This window comes from Perognathus longimembris, chromosome 24 (assembly GCF_023159225.1).
Source record: "Perognathus longimembris pacificus isolate PPM17 chromosome 24, ASM2315922v1, whole genome shotgun sequence".
Taxonomy (NCBI): domain Eukaryota; kingdom Metazoa; phylum Chordata; class Mammalia; order Rodentia; family Heteromyidae; genus Perognathus; species Perognathus longimembris.
The window spans coordinates 2,281,608-2,306,221 of NC_063184.1; the positions used below are offsets into that span (position 1 = coordinate 2,281,608).

The 24,614-nt window shown below is 41.2% G+C and overlaps 1 protein-coding gene across 2 annotated transcripts in view; it reads left to right on the forward strand.

The window, feature by feature from the left end:
* Spata5 (spermatogenesis associated 5) overlaps window positions 1-24,614 on the forward strand; it is a 141,350-nt gene that overhangs the window by 93,901 nt on the left and 22,835 nt on the right. For both annotated transcript variants that reach the window (XM_048333709.1, XM_048333710.1), the window contains one exon: window positions 14,649-14,813. In XM_048333709.1, coding sequence (XP_048189666.1) covers window positions 14,649-14,813 — 165 coding nt within the window. The remainder of the gene's footprint in view (window positions 1-14,648; window positions 14,814-24,614) is intronic.

Below are 24,614 nucleotides of genomic sequence, written 5' to 3' on the forward strand. Positions count from 1 at the left end.
GAGGATTGTGAGTTCAAGGCCAGCCTTGGCCTCGTAGCAAGATCTGTTTTGGGGTTGGGGTTGGGGACAGCAAAATGGAGAATATCCAAATACAAGATTTAAAATACTTGTTGATAACTGTCAAACTTTAGAAAATCATGATATGTTTTTTCTTGTCAGATAATTTTAATGTTGTTGAAGTGTGTGCCTGTCTCATACCATCTGTTTGTCCATATATGCCATTTCTCATAAATATGCCTTGAAGCATTCTGAAATACTGAGGCCACTGTATTTTTCCATTAAGTCTCTCCCTGCCCTTCTTTCTAGGCAAACACAGATTTGAGCCAAGTCTGCAACTCTTATGTTTATATAAATATATAGGTCTGTCTCTCTATCTATATATGTAGATAGATAGATATGTATTCCTCTCTCTGCCCCCCTCTTTCCACTCCCTAGTTAAGGTTTTGGCTAACTTTGTCCTTGAGCCAATTCTCCTGTCTCTTGCCTCCTGCCTCTTGTGTGGCAAGGATTATGGGTAGATGCAGGACCTGCTGATTAATTCTTTCAGAAGTAATAATTTGAGACAATAGAGCAAGTAACTAATATAATAGTTCTCTGGAATCATAAGCTTAGATTTTTTTTCCTTCTTGCTCCTGTGTTATCTTTCAACCAAGAAGTGAAAATATTTTCCCTGTTTTATAAACGGGATTCTCATTTAGGTCAACAGGAATGAGGAAATTGGCAATACCAAGCTCATTCCCTTCCTTCATGGCTATAACTTATAAATATATTACTTATATACTATTGACTAATTTAGGTACAATATCATTTTTTATACAAGCTTTAAGGATAGTTAAATATATTGTATATTTTGAATGGCTCCATGCATATCTTGAATCCAGAGATGTTATTACTAAAGGAAAAAATAAAGTTTTACATAACACAATCCCTTAATCCCCTCTTGACTTCTCATACATTTCTTCTCCTTTACCAAGCCATAGAAGGTTGTGGTTCAAGGCTGTACACCAGAACCCCTCTTCTTTCTTCTCTGTCCATGGGTAGTGACAGTCTTTTTCATGTCTGTGGCTTTATCAGCCATAATTCTCTGCTTGATTCACTTTAGACTTTTGTTCTCACCCCTTCAATGAGCTAAGGCACCTGAAATACTTCAACATGATATAAATGTACCATTAATATTCAGTATTTTTTGAGGTAAGTACTATTGCCATACTGATCCTACAAACGAGAAGCTGGGATACCTGTTAAGAAATTTGACCAAAGTCACAGAGCTGGTAACTGAATTGTGTGAGGTATGGCAGAGGTGTAAAGTGGTTCAGCCTCTGCCATAGTCACAATACAAAATTCATTTGTTCCAGAAAATACTTCATGCCGCTAGGCTCTTTCCACCAATCCATGGTACCTGGTGGTCTGAAATGTTATGCAAATGTAATGCAGTGCATAATCTCTTGAGAAGAAGTGGTGTTTTACGATTGGCTATAAGTTCTTACCTAGTGATTTACAAAGCAAAGATTCTAGCTTCTGTTTGCAGTGTAATTTTTGTTTTATTTTTGACAGTGGGTATCCACTAGGTTGTACTGTGGTATACAGCAGGACAGACAAAATTCCAGTCCTGCTTCTACCTCTTACTAGCTGTGTGACTTCAGACAAGTTACTTAATCTTTCCATACCTTGATGTTGTTATTAAGTGGGACTGCTGATAATACCTCATTTGGGGGGTCATTGAGTAGATTAAATTAGTTGCATGGTATAAAAAGCCCAAGCTGATAGTAATTTCACATACAGACTGTTTTCTGCCATCTTGCCACAGCCTCTGGATTGCCTCCTGACTGTATAGGATTATTTTTTTTTAATTTATATATTAATTGAACACAAATTTTTTTGACAAGGTGTTGTGCAAAAAGGGGACATTTACATAGTAGGGCAGTGTGTACATTTCTTGTGATATCTTACGCCCTGTTTTTCTTTCCCTTCTCTAGGTCAGGTAGACATATATACAATATACAGTGTATCAAGAACATATACAGTAGCCACGTGGCCATGCCCAAGAAAATTCACCTAGGGCTTTAAATGTAATGTCGATATTAGACAATATGTCGACAGTAGTTTTATATGAACATACATACATGGCTTTTGAGCTGTTGTATTCCACTGAGAGGTCGATTTTTGACCTTTATATGTTGAGTAGTTGTTTGGTTTTAGTTACATACTGTTGGGTTGCTGCCCGAATCCTGTGGGAAATAGCATTTGACAAGCAGTTTTTGGTTTCACAGACCTGGTCTCTACTGTCTCTCCGTCTCCCTTTCTTAACAGTCATATATCAGGGAGATCATGCCCCTTTGTTTTCTGTGTTCTAGGCTTGTCTCGCTCAACATTATTTGTTCAAGTTCTGACCATTTCCCTGCAAATAACGATATTTCACGATTCCTAATCTCTATGTAGTATTCCATTGTGTATAGGTACCATCTTTTTTGGATCCATTCATCTGTGGAGGGTCATCTTGGTTGTTTCCATATTTTGGCTATTGTGAATTGTGCCGCAATAAACATGGAAGTACAAATGTCTTTTTGATATCTTGGGACTTGCTGTTTAGGATAGATGCCTAGGAGTGGTATGGCTGGGTCATAGGGTAGGTCTATATTGAGCTTTTTGAGAAACCTCCATACTGTTCTCCGAAGTGGTTGTACTAATTTGCACTCCCACCATCAATGGAGAAGGGTTCCTCTTTCCCCGAACCCCCTACAGCATTTGTTGTTGCCTGAGTTCAGAGTGTAGGCCATTCTAACTGGGGTGAAGTGGTATCTCAGGGTTGTTTTTATTTGCATTTCCTTTACTACCAGGGATGTTGAACATTTCCTCATGTGTTTCTTTGCCATTTTTATTTCTTCTCTTGTGAAGTCTCTCTGTAGCTCCTTTGCCCATTTCCTAATTGGTTTATTGGGCTTGGAGGGGCTTAGTTTTTTGAGTTCTCTGTAGATGACAGATATTAGGCCTTTGTCTGTTGCTGTGCTGGTAAAGATCCTTTCCCATATGGTTGGCTGTCTTTCTGTTTTGGTGGCTATGTCCTTAGCTGTGCAGAAACTTTTTAATTTGTAGTAGTCCCATTTGTCGAGTCTCTCCCCTATTTGTTGTGCCCCTGGGACTCTATTCAGGAAGTTCCTTCCTGTGCCTATAAGTTCTAGCGTCTTTCCTACTCTATCCTTCAGTAGTTTCAAGGATTCAGGTCTGATATTGAGGTCCTTGATCCATTTTGAGTTGATCTTGGTGCATGGTGATAGGCTTGGGTCTACTTTGAGTTTTCTGCATATGGCTGCCCAGTTCTCCCAGCCCCAGTAGTTGAAGAGGCTGTATTTATTCCATTGTATGTCTTTAGCTCCTTTGTCAAATATCAGCTGACTGTAAGAGTGCGGTTTTATTTCTGGATCTTCAGTTCTAATCCATTGGTCTTCCGATCTGTTTTTATACCAATACCAGGTTGTTTTTGTTATGATGGCCCTGTAGTAGAGCTTGAAGTCTGGTATTGTGATACCTCCTGCACTGCTTTTTTTGCCTAGAATTGCTTTGGCTATTCTAGGTCTTTTGCTGTTCCATATGAATTTATGGATTGCTTTCTGTATTTCAGTGAAGAATGTGTCTGGGATTTTGATACGGATTGCATTGACTTTGTATAACAATTTGGGCAATATGGCCATTTTCACTACATTGATTCTGCCTACCCATGAGCATGGGAGGTCTTTCCATCTCCTTGTGTCTTCTTTGATTTCCCTTATTAGATTTTTATAGTTCTCATTAAATAGGTCCATCATGTCCTTGGTTAAGCTTTTAATAGGTATGTATGTTGTATTTTGTCAAAGGCTTTTTGGGCATCGACTGAGATAACAATGTGATTCTTAATTTTAGATCTGTTTATGTGGTGAATTACGTTGATTGATTTACGGATGTTGAACCATCCTTGTGACTGTGGGATGAAGCCTACTTGGTCTTGATGTATGATTTTCTTGATCCGTTTCTGGATCCTGTTAGCTAATATTTTATTGAGGAGCTTTGCGTCTGTGTTCATTAGTGATATTGGTCTGTAGTTCTGTTTTTTTGTTGGGTCTTTGCCTGGCTTGGGAATAAGTATGATATTAGCTTCATAGAATGTGTTTGGGATTTCTCCCTCCGTTTCTATTTTGCGGAAGAGTTTGAGGATTGTTGGTATTAGCTCCTCACTAAAGGTTTTGTAGAATTCATTGGTGAATCCATCTGGGCCTGGGCTTTTCTTTGTTGGGAGTTTCTTGATTACCTCCTGTATCTCACTGTAAGTTATTGGTTTATTTAGTTGATTTATTTCTTCTTGGTTCAGTTTGGGCAGTTTATACTTCTCTAAGAATTGATCCATTTCTGTAAAATTACTGTTTTTTACTGAATAGAGGTTCTGGAAATCGCTCCTTATGATTGTTTGAATATCATGTGTACTTGTAATTTTTCCGGTGGAGTCCCTGATTTTACATATATAAGTCTCTTCTTTTTTTTTTTGTAAGTCTTGCGAGGAGTCTGTCAATTTTATTTATTTTCTCAAAGAACCAGCTTTTAGTCTTATTTATTTGTTGAATGGTCTTTCTATTTTCAATCAGATTAATCTCTTCTTTAATCTTTGTGATCACTCTCCTCCTAGTCATTTTAGATTCGGTCATTTCTTGTTTCTCCAGTTGTTTTAGTTTCATCGTGAGGTTATTCACCTGCTCTGCTTCCATTCTTTTAATGTGAGTGCTGAGGGCAATGATCTTGCCCCTCAGTACTGCCTTAGCTGTGTCCCATAGGTTTCTTTGTGATGTATTTTCATTGTCATTGTGGCTTATGGATTTGTTGATTTCATCTTTAATTTGGTCTGTGGCCCATGTGTTGGATAACAGTGTGGAGTTTAGCCTCCAAAAATGTGTATAGCCTCTGTGGTAACCGTTGTTATTGAGGGTTACCCTTAATCCACTGTGATCAGATATAATACATGGGATGACGTCAGTACTTTTGTATTTGCTGAGGTTCTTTGTGTGGGCTATGACGTGGTCTATTTTGGAATATGATCCATGGGCTGCTGAAAAGAAGGTGTATTGGGTCTCTGTAGGGTGGAAGGTTCTATATAGGTCTGTTAGATCCATTTGGGAAATGGTGTTATTTAGGTCCTCAGCTCCCTTACTAATCCTCTGGGTGTTGGATCTGTCTCTTGGAGAGAGAGGGGTATTAAAGTCACCCACTATGATTGTGTTTGCCTCTATCTTGTTCTGTAATTCTGTGAGAATTTGCTTGACATATGTAGGGCCTCTTTTGTTCGGTGAGTATACATTTATCACCGTGATGTCTTGATTCTGGATTTTTCCTTGTATTAAAATGTAGTGTCCTTCTTTGTCTTTTTGAGTTGATTTTAATGAAAAGTCCAGCTTGTCTGAGATCAGAATGGCTACACCTGCCGTTTTGGTAGGTGCGTTTGCTTGGAAGATCTTGCTCCATCCTTTCATTCGGAGCCTGTTTTTGTCCCTTGTTGTAAGGTGGGTCTCTTGTAGACAACAGATGCCAACTTTTTGTTTGGGAATCCATTCTGCCAGTCTGCTTCTCTTTATTGGAGAGTTTATACCATTTATATTCAAAGAGATCAAGGATCAGAGTGTTTTTTTCTCCTTCCATTTTCTTGTTGGGCTGTTTTTTCCTCTTTTTTTTTTTCCTTGCCTTTAGTGAGCTGCTCTTTCTGTTTCTGTTTCTGTCTGTGTGTCCTGTACGATCTCTGTTGGGTGGGATTCCCCTCTTAGAATTCGCTGTAGGGCTGGTTTTTTATTCACATACTGCTTTAGATCCTCTTTGCTATGGAAAGATCTGGTTTTCCCTTCGAATGTGAACTCCAGTTTCGCTGGATATTTAATCCTAGGTTGCATATTGTTGGCCTGTAGAACTTGGATGGTGTTCTTCCACTCACTTCGCACTTGGTAGGTTTGTGTGGAGAGGTCTGCTGTTATTCAGATCCTCTTTCTATTGTAGAAAATTTCTTTCTTCGTTTTGGCTGCATTCAGAATTTGCTCTTTATTCTTGAGATCTGAAGTCTTGAATATTATGTTCCTTGGAGTGGCTTTTCTGGGGTCTGGCCTGCCAGGTGTCCTATAGGCTTCAGTTACCTGGATGGGGTCCCTTGTGAGATTGGGGAAGTTTTCTGCAATAACTTTATTGAAAATATGATGAAGCCTTCTGCTCTGGTACTCAGCTCCTTCTTCTATTCCAGTTATGTGCAGATTATATCTCTTGTCTTTGTCCATTAGTTCCTGGATTAGTCTGCCCTGAAGCTTCACCGTTTCTTGGAGTGTGGTAATTTTCTGGTTGTCGTTGGCTGCTTCATCGTCCAAGAGAGAGATTCTGGATTCCATATGGTCAATTCTTTGTGCTGTGTATTCAATTGCGGAGTTTATGGATGTCAGAGAGCTATTTATGGTTGTCAGATCAGCTCTGATCGTGGAAATTTCTTCCTTTAAAGAGTTGTATTTTAAATCTATTTTTTCATGCATTTCACTTCTTAGGATGTTAAGGTCTTCTTTAACGGAGGTTTGCATTGTATCCATTTTGCTTCCATTTCTTTCTTGGCTTCCTGGATGTCCTTCAAGACTTCCACTCTAAACTCCTGGAATTGTTTTCTGATTTCGTTTCTGACGCTTTCCATCATTTCTGTTAACATGGCCTCATTTGCCTTTGTATTCTCCATCTCCTCTTCAGTCATGCTGCTTTTTGGAGCTGGCGAGTTGGCTTGCCCTTTGATGAACTGTGTTATTTTTTTTGTGATTTGCGCTTCTGGAGATCTGTGGGTGGCTTCCCTGGTTTGGTTGTGTGCTGGTTCCCGCTGGTCCGTCAGTGGGAGCCTTGTGCCCTGGTGTCCTGGCTCTGGGTTTGGGTGTGGTTGTTGGACCTTGCTTCCCAATGGGTGAGCTTGACCTTCTCGGTTGTTGCTGATGTGGTCACTCTCCCTGCACTTGGGGGCCAGTAGGTTCTGTGTCTTTCTCTATGGGACAGTGTCCTGCCACTGTGCTGTGCTGACCCTAGTGTGCCCCTGTTGGGGTTTGCTGGTCGCTAATTCAGCGTGGCATGGAGGCGTATCTCTTCTTTGGTTCTTTTTTCCACTCTGTATCTTGGTCAGCGGAGCTCACCTCTCAGGCAGTTCGTCTTCCTATGTGGACCGCTCCGGGGCCGGTCTTGTTGGTGTGCGGCCCACCCGCTTGTGCGAAATGCGCCAAACTTAGTGGGCACGGGCCGATGGAGAGCTCTGCCCTCCTGTGTAGGCGTGCCTCCCAGAGCGGGCGCTGCTGCTGTGGCCCTGCTCACCTGAGCATGGTACGCCTACCAGAGCAGGCGCTGTCGCCTGGGGACCCGCCCACCTGTGCGCTGTGCGCCCACTACAACGGGCGCTGCCGCTGTGGCCCCGTCCACCTGAGCAGGGTACACCTACCAGGGCAAGTCCCAGGTTGTTGGGTTGTGCTTGCGCCCTCCCGCAAGTCCGCTGTGTGGGGCCCAGTGGGATCAACTATCCAGGCGCGGGTTAGTGCCCTCAGACTGCACCTCCGCTGTGAGTGGGGGGCGTGATCAGGCCCAGGTGTCCCTGCTGTGCTGGTATTGCCCACCCGCGCCTGTGATTTTTAGTTGTAAAGGTCCGGGAGGTCCAGGCACCTCGGGTGGGGCTTGCACTGCCAGCCGTCCCCTGGCCCTGGTCCAGGATTGTGTGTGTTTCCCGAGCTGCCGTTGGTCCTTTGGGTGTATCGAAGGGTTGTGGTGGCGTCCCCGGCTCTCCCCTTCTGCACCGCTGGGTTCCCCAGCTGCTTACGACCGTTACTGGTGTGGACCTGAACTTCTCGTCACCGCCATCGCCGTGTGTCTTGGTTCACGCTCTCCCTGGTGTCCGTTGAGCCCTGCTGTCTGGACTCTGCGCTCCCCGTGTGAGTTTTCTGCAGTCGGTCTGCCAATCGCCGGGTCCCCTTTCCCAGCCTGGCCCTGTTTGGGCCAGGGTCGGCTGGTGGGTGCCCCGTAGATTCTCCGGCTCCTTGTAGGTTTTCGGCTCTTATTTTGTGCTCCTTTTTGTTTTCCTGCGTTTCTCCACTGCTTCTGGCTGCTGGTTTTGCTGGGTTCTTGATGGGGTTTTGGGTGCTGGAGTTCCCAGCTCGCTATTTAGTTGGAGCAAGTCGGTGCCTCCCTACTGTGGCGGCACCATCTTCCCTCTCTGGATTATTATTATTATATGTGGATGGGGTACAGTTCTCTTTCTCAAATAAAAAAGCTGTACTAGTAAAAGAGAGCTGTGTATATGCACACACACATGTACACACCCAAGTGTTTTTGTTCCATTTTTCACTCGTGTGCTCAATGCTGCTTTTCTCACAGTATTCTTTTCCTGGACACCTGCTGTCAGTTACATCAAGTCTTTTCTTGCACAGTGCTGTGGGTTCTTACAGAGCTAAGCAATCCCATTAGAAAGCCTGCAGACTTACTGATTTATTTGTGCGAATATCAATGCATGCTCAGATGTTGACATACAGAAATCCTTTTTGAAATAATTATTCTTCAGTGAACAAAGAACATGGTAATCTTGGTACATAATCCTTTTCCTGGCACATAGTAGATATTCAGCAAATGTCTGTGGTGTTGAACCATCTCTGTGAAGCCTCAAGCAGAGCACTAAAGTACTCTGACTGGAAGGGGAACTGACTCATCATAAATATCAATCATAGAGGAAGTGTTGTCTAAAAAGCATAGCAGCAGTTGAGAAGTGTGGCATATTTTTAAGATTCAGATTTTAACTTGGCAGGTACTGTTCAAAACTATTTAAAAGAAATCCTACTTTGGGGGTGTTTTTCTTTCTTTGGGCCAATACGTGGGCTTGAACTCTCTCTGAGTTTTTGTGTTAGCACTCTCCCACTTGAGCCTCAGCTCCACTTCCAGATTTTGGGTAGTTAATTGGATATAAAGAGTCTCATTAAAAGCCTGGTTTTGAATTAAAATCCTGATGTTTCAGCCTCCTGAGTAGCTTGCATTACAGGTTAGAGCCACTTGGGCACAGCTCTTTACTGAAATGGTAAATCCTGAGCCTTTTTGTTTGAAAAGTATCTCTTAAATGATTCTTTTCCAGGTTCATACCCTGAAGTTACTCATGTTGTTCATGTTCTAAGTTAGTGCCCTAAGACTGTGTTAACTTCTTCTCTGGAAGCTGCCCTGCCTTCCTGTACTACCTCTGCACTGCAGCCAGTCTTGTTTACTTTCCTCAACAGGAAATCCAACCTAACTCCCACCTGACTAAAAATCTTCCACAATTTTCTGTGCACTCTTGAGATCAGGACCTGTCTCCCTGGCATTACCCGACACATATGATTTCATACCTGTGGATTTTTTTCATCTTCCTCGACACCTCCGTGTTTCTCCAAGTGTCCTCCACCTGTTTCATGGTACATCACCCTTGAAATAGCTACCAGCATGTCACTGGTGGAAGACCTGAAGTTTCTCCCTCCCTTTACACTTTTCCTGAGAGCTGGAGGAAAGTTTATCTTAAGAAAACCTCCTTTGAGGATTTGTTTTGAGGGGTGATTAATTTTTTGAGCTCTAAGTATATTTTAGATATAAGACCCTTATCTGGTATATAGCTAGTAAAAATCTTCTCTCAATCTGTGGGCTTTCTATTTATCCTGGTAGTTAGGCCCTTTACCATGCAAAAACTGTGCAGTTGAATGCAACCCCATTTATCCAGCCTTTCCTTCACTTGTTTCTGGATCTTTACTTAGGAAGTTTCTACCTGTACCACAGAGCCCAAGTGTTTCTCTTATCCCTTCCTGTAATATTTTTTTTTTTGTCCAGTTCTGGGGCTTGGACTCAGAGCCTGAGCACTGTCCCTGGCTTCTTTTTGCTCAAGGCTAGCACTCTGCCACTTGAGCCACAGCACCACTTCTGGCCATTTTCTGTATATGTGGTGCTGGGGAATTGAACCCAGGGCCTCATGAATATGAGGCAGGCACTCTAGCCACTAGGCCATATCCCCAGCCCCCTTCCTGTAATATTTTGAGGGTCAACATCACTATAAGTGAGCTAAAGACTTAGAGACGTCTACAAAGAAAAAATAAGGATAGACAGTAGTAGACAGAGATGTTCATCCCTGGCCATAAACAAAATGAAAAACCAAGCAGCATTGAAATTCCACATCACCACAGTTAGACTGGCCATTATCAAGAAAACTCAAAATAACAGATGCTGGTGAGGATGTGGCCAAAAGGGAACCCTACTACACTGTTTTTGGGAATGTGAACTTGTTCAACCACCCTGGAAAGCAGTATAGAAGTTCCTTTAAATGTTAAACATAGAGCTTCCCTATGAGCAAGCAATCTCACTCCTGGGCATTTACCCAAATGACCACAAACGAGGCCACACGATAGCTACCAGCACAACCATGTTCATTGCAGCAATATTTACCATAGCTAAGATATGGGACCAACCCAGGTGCCCCTCAGTAGATGAATGGCTCAAGAAAATATGGTATATATACACAGTGGAATTCTGTGCTTCCATCAGAAAGAATGACATTGCACTCATAAGGAAATGGAAAGACATGGAAAAAGTTACATTAAGTGAAGCAAGCCAGATTCAAAGAAACAGAGTGCATGGTTTTCCTCATTTGTAATAACTAGAATATGTCTGTGAGATGCTTAGGAGAGGATCACAATAGCTCAATAGCGAGGTGCAGGTGACTATATAAAATGAAACATCAAAATGAACAAGAAATTGAAATAAGAGGTTTTTATCATGTATTGTTTACAGTTACTTTATTCTTTCCTTTCGTTTATGCTGTATTGTCACTGTTTTATTTCTGTACCCTTTGTCTTGTGTATAAGTTTATCTGATTTAGGGAAGGACAGGGGAATCACAGAAACAGTAGGACAAAGAGTTAACCAATACAACGGTACTCACTAGAAATGAACTTTAGACCTTGGGGAGAAAGGAGAGTGAAGGGAGAATGGAAGAAAATGAGGGAGGGGTAACACTGTTCAAAAAGAAATGTACTCATTACCTTACTTACGTAACTGTAACCACACTGTACATCACCTTTATAATAAGTTTTAAAAAGAAAACCTCTTATCTGTTCCTAGTGGGGGGTCTGCTTTACATTGACCACAGTATACCTTTTGCTGTTGTCAAAATACTTTGCTAATTATTATACTTTTCCTTCATTGAACATCTCCTTCTGCTCTTTCAGACTGGTGAATTCTGCTGCCTTGTCACTTGTGGCCCAGGCTCATTTTGTTCATGGACGTGTGTGTGTGTGTGTGTGTGTGTGTGTGTGTGTGTGTGTGTGTGTGTGTGTACAAAAACTGGTCATGGGCTTCCTTTTGCTTTTGATTGGCTTTTTCTCTCTATTCTGGTGTTCTACCACTTGCGCCACACCTTTCTGGCCTTTTTTTTTTTTTTTTTTTTGGCCAGTCCTGGGCCTTGGACTCAGGGCCTGAGCACTGTCCCTGGCTTCCTTTTGCTCAAGGCTAACACTGCCACTTGAGCCACAGCGCCACTTCTGGCCATTTTCTGTATATGTGGTGCTGGGGAATCGAACCCAGGGCCTCATGTATACGAGGCAAGCTCTCTTGCCACTAGGCCATATCCCCAGCCCCCCCTTTCTGGCTTTTTGTTGGCTCATTGGAGATGAGTCCTGCCTACATATGTCTGTTTGGGAGGCTTTCAGCCATAAGCCTTAGATCTCAGCCTCCTATATAGCTCGGATCATAGGTGTGAATGACCAGTGCCAGGCTGTAGATTTTTTTTTTTTTAAAAAAAAGAGTATTTAAAGCTTTTTATTTGTAATCAGTCATGTCAATAACACAGTAACACTAATCGTGAACCAGAAATTACTACTTTGCATTTTCTGAAACATTTGTAATAACTTAATTTTAATTCTAGATAATTCTACTCCAATAATTTGTGTTTAAAATATGTAAATGAAATTAAATTTCCAAGTTCTTGCTCTTGTGGAAATAAGAAAAGAGTCTTCTTTCCCCCATCGATGATATTGTCTGTGGTTAGAAGGATTGTGTGTGTGACAGAGCTATCCATAACACTTCTGCCCACTCTATCATACTCTTAAGTTGAAAATCTCAAACTGTCTTTTATGTGAAAGGTTTACTAAAGTATATAAGGTAAAGAATTACAAAGATATTGAGATGATTTTTCACAATTACTAACACACCCTGCATCCTTTTCAGTGAGTGTAGGAGCTGAGAGGACCTGATTTGTGCAAGTGTTTGTTTAGTACCTTGGTCTGAACAAGTTTCTCTATGCTAGATTTCAAAATTTAACTTGAACAATGGATAGAATATGACCCCATATGTGTTGGAAAACTGCAACCCTGTCACTCCCGTAAAGGATTAGATGAATAACATTCATGTGAAGTACTGAAATATGTTGAGTCGTTTATGTGCAGATCAGAAGAAGAAAGCCATTGCTTTTTTGTAATGACTTCTTCTCAGTAATGGTTCCACAGTGTATCCTGTCAGCGGTTGACTGAAAACGGCAGGAATTCATGCCGGTTTCCCATTGCTGGGGCCAAGAAGCCCTTGTGAAAAGTCATCTAGAGAGGGAGGAAATAGAGCTCAGTAGTAGAGCATTTGTGAACATGGGTGAGGCCCCATTTTTCATCTCCAGCTCATAAATTAAAAGTTTAGTAAAGTAAATAAAAAACATAGAATAAAATAAGATATATTACCTACATTTTGTAGTTTAATGGTAGATTGAGATCCTGAGTTCCATAACCCCAGATAGATAGCTAGATGGATGGATAGATACTCTTCATCTGGGACACGCAGACTTCAGGTGAAATCCCTTGAATTGTTTAGAGAATCGTGGGAGAATTTTTTTTATGTGTAATGATAGCATGCCCCTCTGATTCAAGTATTACTTTTATCTTCACACATAAAGATATTGCAGGTGTTAGAGGTATAGAAACTTGCCCAAGATCTTGAGTATGTTCTCAAAAGGGGTGGGGGAGCCATTCACTCTGTGGTTTTTTAAAAAAACTTGTTCTAATGAAGAAGCTACAATATCTTAGTATGATCTTAGAGCTGGAAGTGTTCAGAGAATTTGAAAGCCTTGGTGTGTTTCTCCATTGAGTTGTCATATCAGGAATTTCACATCACAGAGCATACCATCATTCAGAATACCTTCTTCCAGCCTAATATGCCAGAGACTTTTTTTTTGCCAGTCCTGGCAAAACTCAGGGCCTGGGAACTGTCCCTGAGATCTTTTGCTCAAGGCTAGCACTCTACCACTTGAGCCACAGCACCACTTCCGGCCTTTTCTGTGTATGGGGTACTGAGGAATCGAACCCAGGGCTTCATGCATCCAAGGCAAGCACTCCACCACTAAGCCACATTCCCAGCCTCCCAGAGACATATTTTTAAAGACATTCAAGAAAGGGAGCGCACTTATTCAGAATTCTTCAGGAAGGAAGGCTCTATCCTTCTATTTTTTAAGTGTAACTTTTACTGACCAGATCAGGCCAGAAAAAGCATCTCTGGCTGCTGGCCCGGCCAGGCGAGGTCAGAGCTATTGAAGAGTACTCAGCGTGTGCTGCTTGGGACAGGTGTGTACCTGGTGCTGCAGTCACTGCCCTGTACTTTGTTGTTCTTTCAACTGTTAGAAAGGAGATTTCAAAATAGCCTTCAGTCTGAGTTTTTCTGAAAGGTGAAAAGGATGACTTCAACTTAAAAAAATAATAGTGAAGTTATTCACAGCTGCCTTTCAGCGGCTAAAATGGAGCCTGGCTCTTAGTAGATGCTTTGCAGTTTTTTGGTTGGTTGGTTTTTTACCTTTGTCATATTTCAGAATAATACTTTTTTGTCTCTCCATTGATGAGTATTGTTTTGTGCTGGTAATAGAATAAATACAAAAGGACTCACTGAACATTCAGAAACCCAGATTTTCAAAAGTAAAACACAAATGATCATTTTAGAGGTGAGAAAGGAGCTCACTGAAATCCAGGAGAACATTGTGGAATATTTTGAAAATGTTTGCTCCAAAAAATTGGAAAATGTGTTTTTATACTCCTATTAAGACAAAGTATTAATATTAGCCTACTATACTTACTTTATTTGTTTAAAGAATTAATTCCTTTTTTTTTTTTTTGTAAAAAGTACTTTACTTTTACTCTTTTTTTTTTCTTTTTTTGCCTATCCTGGGGCTTGAACTCAGGGCCTGGGTGCTGTTTCTGAGCTTCTTTTGCTCAAGACTAGCAGTCTACCACTTGAGCCACAGCACCACTTTGTGGTTTTTCTGTTCATGTGGTACTGAGGAATCAAACCTAGACTTCATGCAGGCTAGGCAAGCACTCCACCACTAAGCCACATTCCCAGCCTGGGCCCAGCTTTTCTGAAGAGTTTATTTGAGACAAAAGTTTCACCAACTTTCCAGCCTGGGTTGACTTCAAACGGTGATCCTCAGATCTCAGCATTCTGAGTAGCTAGGGTCACAGGAGTGAGCCGCCGGCATCCATCTCATGTGGAAGTTGCTTGATTTACTAATTGTACACAGCAGTGGGTGATCCCAGTGATACTGAATGTCCCCTCTCCCTGATGCCTTTGATATGGAAGTCAATTCTGAGCTTTGTTATTCCATCTGTCTAGGCGTTGATGCGGCCTGGAAGAATTGACACAATCATCTATGTGCCTCTCCCAGATGGAGCAACAAGAAAGGAAATACTCACCCTGCAGTTCCGCTCAATGCCTGTCAGTAATGAAGTGGACCTGGATGAACTTGTCCTCCAAATGGATAAGTACTCGGGGGCAGAGGTAAGATAACCAGCCTCACGGTGCTGCCGTGGTTTGGGATAGAACACATGCTTAGCATCCCCGAAGCTCGGTGCTCAATCCCTAGTACCAGAAAAACAAAGCATAACCAAAAGCCAGCCCTGGCAGGATAGTTTTAACCAAAAAATGCCGGACATGAAGCTGTATGTCAAGTGGTAGAGCACTAGCCTTGAGCCAAAAGCTCATCAGGAACAGTGCCCAGGACCCAGGGCCCAGGACCAGAACCCAGGACCCAGGACCAGCACCCAAAAAAAAAAAAAAAAAGAACAACTCAACAGTAAATGATCCATCTTCCCTTAACTGTGAAGATGTATTCAGAACAAGAACTGCAAGGCCTCTGGGAAAATCGCATGCTTTATCTCATGGCAGATAGATTTTTTTCTCTCCTTAGCAAACCTTTACTTCAAGTGTTCTTGCCTACAAAATAAAATTTCATTAAGTAATTATACAGCTTTTCTGAATGCATTTCTTTGGCCTACCATTTTTCTTTTCTTTGGCCTTTCTTCCCTTCCCTCCCTTCCTTCCTTCCTTCCTTCCTTCCTTCCTTCCTTCCTTCCTTCCTTCCTTCCTTCCTTCCTTCCTTCCTTTCCTTTCCTTGCATGCTTCTCCAACCTCTATCCTTCTTCTTTTCTACATACCCTCCCTCCATCCTCCAACCCTTGTCTTTCATCCTGTGTCTGCTCTTCTCCCTCCCTCCCTCCTTCCTCTCTTCTCCACCTCCCTCCATCCTGCGCCCTCCCACCCTCTGTTCCTCTTTCCTTTCAACTTGCATCCCTCCATCTTCTGTATCCCCAGCCTCCCATCTTTCCTCTTTCCATCCTGCAGCATTCCTCCTCCATCTTCTGTCCTCTTTCCTTCTCTCCATCTTGCTTCCCTCCATCCTTCAGCCCCATGCTTCCTCCCTCACTACCTCTGTCCTCCATTCTCCAACCTCCATCTCCATTCTTCCATTCATCCTCCTCCTCCCATCCTGTATCCTCCATTTTTTATTCTCTATCTGCTCTCCCTTCATTTCTTCCATCCTTCTGTCTTCCCTCCCTCCATCCTCTGCCTTTTTTTTGGTGCCAGTCCTGGGACTTGAATTCAAGGCCTGAGATTCTTTTTCTCAAGGCTAGCACTCTAGCCACAGCACCACATCTGGCTTTTTCGGGGTGGCTTATTGGAGATAAGAGTCTTGTGGAATTTCCTGCCCAAGGTGGCTTTGAACTGCAATCCTTAGATCCTAGTCTCCTCCTCTGCCATTTTTTAATTTCTTTGTTGTTTTTTTTAATAGTTTTCACAAGTATTAGAAGAATTGCTATCGTTTCTTTTAAATTTTTAAAATTGAAGCGTTGGTCTGGTGGCTCACTTTTGTAATCCTAGCTATTTTGGAGGCCGAATCTGAGGATCGTAGTTCAAAGCCATGCTGAGCTGCAAAGTCTATCTCCAAATAAGCACCAGAAAAGCTGGATGTACAGCCGTGGTTCATATGCTTTGGCAGAGTGCTACCCAGACTCTGAGTTCAGCCTCCAGTACAAACAGAAATACACACACACACACACACACACACACACACACACGCATGCGCATGCTAAATGGAAATTGTTAAATTGATGAAACTTAGATTTAGATAAATTATAAGACCTCTTTTTTCCTGTCTTTTCATCAGAATAAAAATGCCGCCACTACAGTATTTAAAAGATTACTTTTCATATTTTTAATAGTAAAATGAAATCCCCAAACTCAGTTACCTTGTCCAACTTGCCACTTTATAAACTCTTATTTGTTTCCTCCCTAAGCTAAGGCTGTGTCCTTAAGTCAGAATACACAAACACTTGATAAACTGAAAGAAAAAGGAAAAAACAATTTCAATTATACTTGAGGAAAAACAAGAGGAGCTCCCCAATTAATTTTCAGTTAATTGTCTTCACAAGAAATAGTACATATTCAAAAATAGATATAAATAATTTTACTTTGCTGGGCTCTCTTAGCTATAAGGATAAGAATTTGGCCAGGTGAGCGGAGATGAGCACATTCCTGGCACTCAGATTGTTTTTTAGAAGTAAAATGTTGAAGTGTAATGAACATTTGTTATTTTTATTTTTAATTAAAAAGTTGCAAAAGATGATTAAGATGGCAATGATGCTGGAACTTTTAATGACTGGGATTGTAGGAAAGATATGTTGGAAAATATTTTCATTTCATCTAGTGATTCATTTGCTCACTGAACACTGTTGTATAAGATAGCGCACAAAAGCTCAGCACACTTCATACCCTCAGTCTCCGTTTGCCTTCCCTGAGGATGATATCCCAGGAAGTGAACCCACCCTGAAGCCCCAGGCATGAGGGGAAGGCAGTTCCTCCGCAGCCCCCAGGCGTGAGGAGAAGGCAGTTCCTGGGCAGGCCTGCCCCACCCCCCCAAGAAAGGGGGCCCAAGCATTCCTGGAAACCAGGCTGCTCAGGCAGGGTCCTTCACCCCTCCTCTGCTGCCTGCCACTCGGGCCCTGCGGCCACGCCCTTGTTGTCTTTGGCCTCCAGTCATACATGGAAAGACCCATTGCCAGTTAAAAAGTAGATGGGAATTCAGCTGAAGAGGAAATATGCCTTTTTTTTTGTTCTGGCTATTGTTTTCTGTTGCTTTGATTTTTATTTTTTAAGTTATTTCTAGAAGATTCCACTTTATTCATTTGTCTTTTATCAACTTACACTGGTTACTTTTAGCAAACCTTTATCTGACAGGAAATGTAACCATGACAAATGTGCATACATGAAAGCCATAACCGGGCTCATTCCTCTGTCTGCCTTGTGCTTGGGAAGGGAGATGATGATTAAAATACGTAGTTTCCTCTGCATAGGAATTTACTGACAGTTGAATTTTTATGTGCACTTCGGTGTTATCTTCCTTTTAGTGATTACCTCATTAAGTGGAATTGGTGACACAGATGGTCCTCAGTTCAGGATGGCTTGACTTACAGTCTTTTAACTTTCTGATGGTTCAAGTTACAGATACTTAGTAGAAAACATACTTTGGATTTTGATCTTTTCCCAGGCTACAGGTAGAAACAAGCTTCAGGTGGTCCCCCTTGAGGGGCTGAGCTCTTGTGGTGGAGCCACACACACCAGTGGAAACAACTGATATTCTCTGGTGTGCTGTATTCTAAGTTTCTATCCTCAATAGGCAAGGAATGTTAATCCATTTTCAACTTAAGAGACTCTCAGTGTAAGATGAGTTTACCCAGTAGTAACCCCATCAGAACTCAGAGGCTTCTATATCTCCCTGGAAGCCAGGGAATTCACTATATATTTTGTAAATAGACAGTCATAGCAGATCAACATTTGAACATTCATTCAACTTCCAGCAGAGGCATTTGGAGTGGGTCGAAGAGATTTGCTATTGTAGTTGAACAGACATAGTAGCATCCAAGCTCCTTTTTTCCCCCCAGGATGGCCTTCAGCAAGGTATTTAACTTCTTTGAAATGTGTTTCCTTCCTTGCTTCCTTTTTTCCTTCCTTTCTCCTTCCCTCCCTCCCTCCCTCCCTCCCTCCTTCCCTCCCTCCCTTCCTTCCTTCCTTCCTTCCTTTCATTTTCGGGCAGTCATGGGGCTTGAACTCTGGGCCTGAGTGCTGTTCCTAAGTTCTTCAGCTCAATGCTAGTGCTCTACCACTTGAGTCAAAGTGCCATTTCCTGTTTTCTTTATTTGTAAAATATTTTATATGATAGAAATTGCTTTGAGGTTTAAAGGAGATAACTATAAAAGCACCAAGAAACAAATTCTGACACATAAATAGCATTTCACAAAGGTGATTTGCCTTTTCCCCTTTCTGCTTAGCAGTTCAGTATTTATGTCCACCACTAAAATGTAAGTTGATTTTGCTACAAGATGATAATGTGTTTTGTATTGCCTCAGTAACCAGGTAATTTATCTAAGTGATAAATTATTTACCTACTATTTTATCTCCTTTTCTTTAATGTAAGACTCTGGTATACTGATTATTCTTGTAATTTAAGGTAGTTTATTAGAGCTCAATACATTTCACGCCAGGTTTTCAAATCTAAACTTAGTCTGTATGGTCTTAGAGTCTGTTTTGTATTCTAAGCCTGGGTCTAATAATAGCTAAGGTTTTCATGCCAGTTTGATGCTTAAAAATCACCTTTTGGGGTGCCTCATTAATTTAAGAAGTGTTCTGTTCATCATGCTTGAGCTGTTATAGGTAATAAAAGGAAAGCCTTAAATTACTTCTCTGTCTTGCTAATTAACGTTCCTTTGGACATCTTTTTTCTCTCCCACACAGTGAAAACAGGAAGAGCAATTATAGCCACTTAGAATGTCTGTGCTCTTCCTGCTTCTGAAGTCTCTTGTGACAGTATCCCCCAGCCAAGAAATCAGAGCTAGTGAATTAGAGTATGGGGTCAATCCACTGTTAACTTGAGCAGGCTACCTAACAACACATCTTACTGAGCTGCCAGCAGGACAGTTGGCTCTGGCGTTCTCTCAAGCTCTCCAGTTACTGCCTTGGGAGAGAGGCTGGTGGCCCTGTATCGGTCTTCTGTAGTGTGAAGCAGGGCACTGCAGCCCTTAGCAGCTGCTTGCAGGCTGCCTGGGACCCTCTGTGCCTACCTAAAGTTAAACTGTTCCATGGAAACATGCCTCTCCAACCAATTAGCCTTCTATTTCTGCTGGGGATCATCTTTCTGTTTTTGAGCCTTTATCCTAAAATTCTGCCTCAAACCCTGGAATTTCAAAATACTCTTATACAACCTACTGAAATGACTACTTACTGTCATCCAGCCACCTTGATCACCACACCTGGAAGAAACTGTTCCTTCCGAGCTTCGCACCTGCTTCTAAGTTAGTTGTTTAGCTCCTAGGATGGTGGTCCTCACAACTACTTTTGTAGGAACATCTACCTCATCTCCTGAAAGATTCCCTAGGGCAGAGACTAAATTTGCACTTCTTGGACTCCAGCAGCACAATTAATGTCTCATACTTACAGTCATGTAGGATAAGTAACAAGTTTTGCTGTAATAAATAATGTGATTTGTGGCATTTTATCAGTTCAAATATTGGCTTTAATAGTACTTTCAGCTAAGTGTCATTGACTCAGGCCTGTAATAATACCTACTCAGGAGGGTGAGATTTAGAATCACAGTTTGAAGCCATCCCAGGCAGAAAAGTCCATCTCCAAGAATACTCAGCAGAAAGCTAGGCTGGAGGCATGGCTCAAGTGGTGGAGTGCAAGCAAGCTAAGTTAGCCCAAGGCCCTAAATTTTTTCCTTCCGCCTGAAAGACTTGATTATCATCAGTTCATACATTCTGAGTCAACAGAAGCATCTCTGAAACAGTTTTGTAAAGGTCAAATTTCCCTTTAATCTCTCTAAACCTTTATGAAAGATGTCCTTTTGTAGATAGGGACAGCAAACTAAACATATGGTTTTACTGTTTGTATATGTATTTGCATTTCTTTTTACAGTAATTGTGTTTATTCTCCTGTTTGTATATCCAGAAAGTATATAAGCTTTGAAGCTAGGAACTTTGGGTTACTTATCTATTTGTCCATCTATTTCATTTCCCTGGTATCTATAACTTGGAGTTTATAGAGAAGATGTATGGACAACTAAGTTCTGTAATAATGTGTTCAGTTGGCACAATCTAGTGATATTCAGAAAGAAGCATGCTACAACAAGATTGTACTAATGGGGATAGATGATATTCACAGTGTTAGGTTTTTAAAGTAGGTAGCCGGTAAATGAGAACACCACACGATATTCAGGCAGGAAAGAAAGTTTATTACCGAACTGCTGGCCCGTGGCCGAGGTGATCCATGGCCAGAGAGAAGGGAGAGAAAGAGCGACCCCCACCCAGCCCTGCCTTATATCTAGGACAGGGCCAAGGGGTGTGGCCAGGTGGATTAGGATGTGACCTCAGGGAAAGGGGAGGTAACTGCCTCATGGTCTGCCGGTTACCCAGGTAACTGGGTGGAGACTTAATGAGGTGGGGGCATCTGCATGTAGCCCTCAGGGAGAGGACCTTCCACACAGGAAATATGTGAACTGAGTTTTAATGGATATTGAGGAGATCCCCAAATAGTTTTTCTGGTGGATAGAAAGGTAGCTGTAACTAGAGGAAAGAGAGTGGTGTGGTCTAGAATGTAGGTTAAATATGTCCAGAAGAAAGAATCAGGTAGAAATAGTAGGGGGTATGAAGCATGGAAAAGGTCAGGCTTAAATATGAAGTTTTTTGGATGTCATCTCAACTGTCTTTTCTCCTTCAGGCAGTGGAGAACCATTGAAAACAGTATTGAATGTTATTGTTAGATATGTAGTCAAAGATTCAGTGGCATCTGTGTCTAAAGACACAATTATCTACCTAACCAAACATCTCTCAGCACATGAGGAAATGATACTCCTTCCTTGGATCTGGTGACAGCTTGCCACTAGGGCACGAAGTTGAGCTAGAGCATAAGCTCCATTCCTGCTCTTCCCACCCCCTTCGCCGGCACCATTGTGTAGACACGTCTTAGTGTCCCCACAAGGCTCTCCCATTTGGTCTCTATTGTGACTATTAAAGATGTCGTTTACAGGGCTGGGGATATAGCCTAGTGGCAAGGTGCCTGCCTCGGATACACGAGGCCCTAGGTTCGATTCCCCAGCACCACATACAGAAAAACGGCCAGAAGCGGCGCTGTGGCTCAAGTGGCAGAGTGCTAGCCTTGAGCGGGAAGAAGCCAGGGACAGTGCTCAGGCCCTGAGTCCAAGGCCCAGGACTGGCCAAAAAAAAAAAAAAAAAAAAATGTCGTTTACACAATATGAGCACCTTAAACTTGCCATAAGGTTCAACACCTAAGTGAATCGTCAGTTTATTAAATCAGGGAGATTATATTCTGCAAGCAATATTATATAATGTGTTTCTTTCAGTGGGCACTTTGGGGCAGAGACCTTCTCACTGAAACTCTATCTACTGGCCATAAATAACTATCTTGTAAATAAAAGGCTCCCTCAGAGCAAAAATCAATACTAATAAGGGAATAGGAATATGAGCTTTATGATCCTCTCTTTGGTATAAAAAAATCTGTGTGTTCTACCTGTCATAAATTATTGTATTAAGAATCCATTAAGGTTAGACCTGCAAGGACAATTAACATGGTCATGCTTATCCTACAGTGCTTCTAGAAACCTGGAATCTTGAGGTCATAGTCCTCTGAAGGCTTGCTTCTAAACCCCCACAGGTCCTAATCATGACACCAGAGCAGTGAGATCCTTACAAACTCTTGACAGTGCAAAGAACTCAGATGTTGCTAAAATTCTACTTAGGAAATTGTAACCATTTTTCATGGAATAAGATGGACAACTTTCAGAGATTCCAGATCCTGTTTGCTTTAGGTCCTGATTTCTTTGGTGGTTCTGCTTTTGAGCATCCTTAAGAATAGTTGCCTGCCAAGGTCAGTGTCTTTCATTTGAAAGGTATTTAGATAAAAACTATTATAAAATGGAAATAATGTAGCAGTGGACTTTTTCCTTAAACTCTCTTTGTTAGGAGAGTAAACGTATGTTACAGTTCATTATAACTTCTGCTTAAATTGGCAAAGTGCATTAATTCAGCTTACCTAAGGGCTATTTTAGATAGGATGTTTACACCAAAGCATTCATTCACCAGAACACCTTGTGCCGGCATACCTGTTTTACTGACGTCTTGGCAGATGTTTAAAACTGCTGTCAGCTTACAAGAAGCATTAGTCAGAAAGGAAGTAGATGTTGAATGAAAAGCTGGTTAGCAACAAATTTAATACAGTATTTTAGAACCAAATATGGAAGCCCCTTTATAGGAAAGGTATGTTAGTTGGGACCTGTCCAATAATCAAGCCCCCAAGGCTGGTATCCAAGGTAAATCTCTATCTGTGGAGAATTACTTAGGCCCATGGTAATGATGATAGAACTTCTTGATATTCTATTTGTTTCTTTTTTTTTTTATTTGTTTCTTTTCTTCCAAATTCTTTTTCTCTATTTTTTTCAAGTTGGTTTCTCCAAAATTCTTGTATAAGCCATTTAATACATGCTTCCCCACCTTCAGTATTAAAATAAAAATTGGCAAGGGAAGTTATCAACTCAAGAACATATGATTATTTTTAGTGATATGCAAAGTATGTTATTAACGCTAACATAGGTTTAGTAGAGTCACATACTTTAGTTTCATTATCTGAGGTGATGGAAAGCTGACTTTTAATAGAAAAAGCTTGCCACCAATATTTGTGACAACTCTCTTAAGACTTTTTTTTTACTACATGAAATAAACTCTGGATTGAGAAAGATCTAAGTATAAGAGCCATGGTGCCATTTCCTCCCTGTGTTCAGTCTCCTGGGCGTAAATGAAGGTGAATGTTCTCTCGTCCGCACTGGCTCGGCTTAGGCAGGCAGGCTTCATGACAAGCTCCGTTGTGCTTGTCTTGTTAAATACTTAAGTGTTCAAGGATATTTTTTGGTAATCACCAAATCTATAACTTAACCTAAATGTTTCTTGTTTTTGCCTTAGACTTACTTAATGATGAACATCTCATGTGGCTACTTAGTTTTTGGTCTTAATTCTTTAAATTAAAATTATGTTTATAGTTACATATAACATTTATGTCAACTGGCTTATCTTTATAAGCACCTGTAATCTCTTATTTTTAGTTTTTCATTATTAAAGATACATATTTTCCTTCTCAAAAATGTAAACTGGTGGGCTGGGGATATGGCCTAGTGGCAAGAGTGCCTGCCTCGGATACACGAGGCCCTGGGTTCGATTCCCCAGCACCACATATACAGAAAACGGCCAGAAGCGGCACTGTGGCTCAAGTGGCAGAGTGCTAGCCTTGAGCGGGAAGAAGCCAGGGACAGTGCTCAGGCCCTGAGTCCAAGGTCCAGGACTGGCCAAAAAAAAAAAAAAAAATGTAAACTGGTGTTTGTTTACAAACTTGTCTATATCCTTACTTTAGTATATTCTGTAGCTAAAGCATCATTGCATACAGCTATTTTCTTTTTATATAAGTTTCATTAATTTAAAAATACTGAATCTAACCCCTTGGAAACTTGGTTCTCTGATTCTACTAGAAAAGAAATTGTTTAGGAAATTGATATTGTGAAAATTCCAAATCATGAATAAATTATTTTCTCTTTATTTTACAATGCAAAAATAAATACTTAAAAACTTTTTTTGCCATTTGGACAAGATATTCTTTTAGAGTAGTAAAAGTAGCCCCTTTGTACCTTTTAATTCACCTAAAATACCCCAAGAGTTATGTTTAGGATTTGGGGATTTAGCTCTGCCCTATCTCTGGGTTCCATCGCCAGCACTGACTAGATAGATGAGAGATAGAGACGGACAGACAAAAAAAAAATTTAGTTTGATTAGCTTTACTTCCTACCAGGATCTATAAAAATGCAATAGCTCAAACAAGCCTTCTTAGATATGAAAATTAGTACAAATGGACTTCAATAATAATTTGTGGAGGCTAGGAATATGACCTAGTGGTAGAGTGCTTGCCTCGATTCCTCAGCACCACATATATAGAAAAAGCCAGAAGTGTCTCAAGTGGTAAACTGCTAGCCTTGAGCAAAAAGAAGCCAGGGACAGTGCTCAGGCCCTGAGTTCAAGCCCCAGGACTGGCAAAACAATAATAATTAGTGTGTGTGTGTGTTCCTCTTTTTTTTAATTTTGAAGTTTTTTCTTTATTCCAGGTGTAGTCTAATCTCCAAGGGGTCTAAATATCTTTATAGGTATTTGAAAATTTAATTTACTTACTATATGAACTAAAAATGTATGTTTA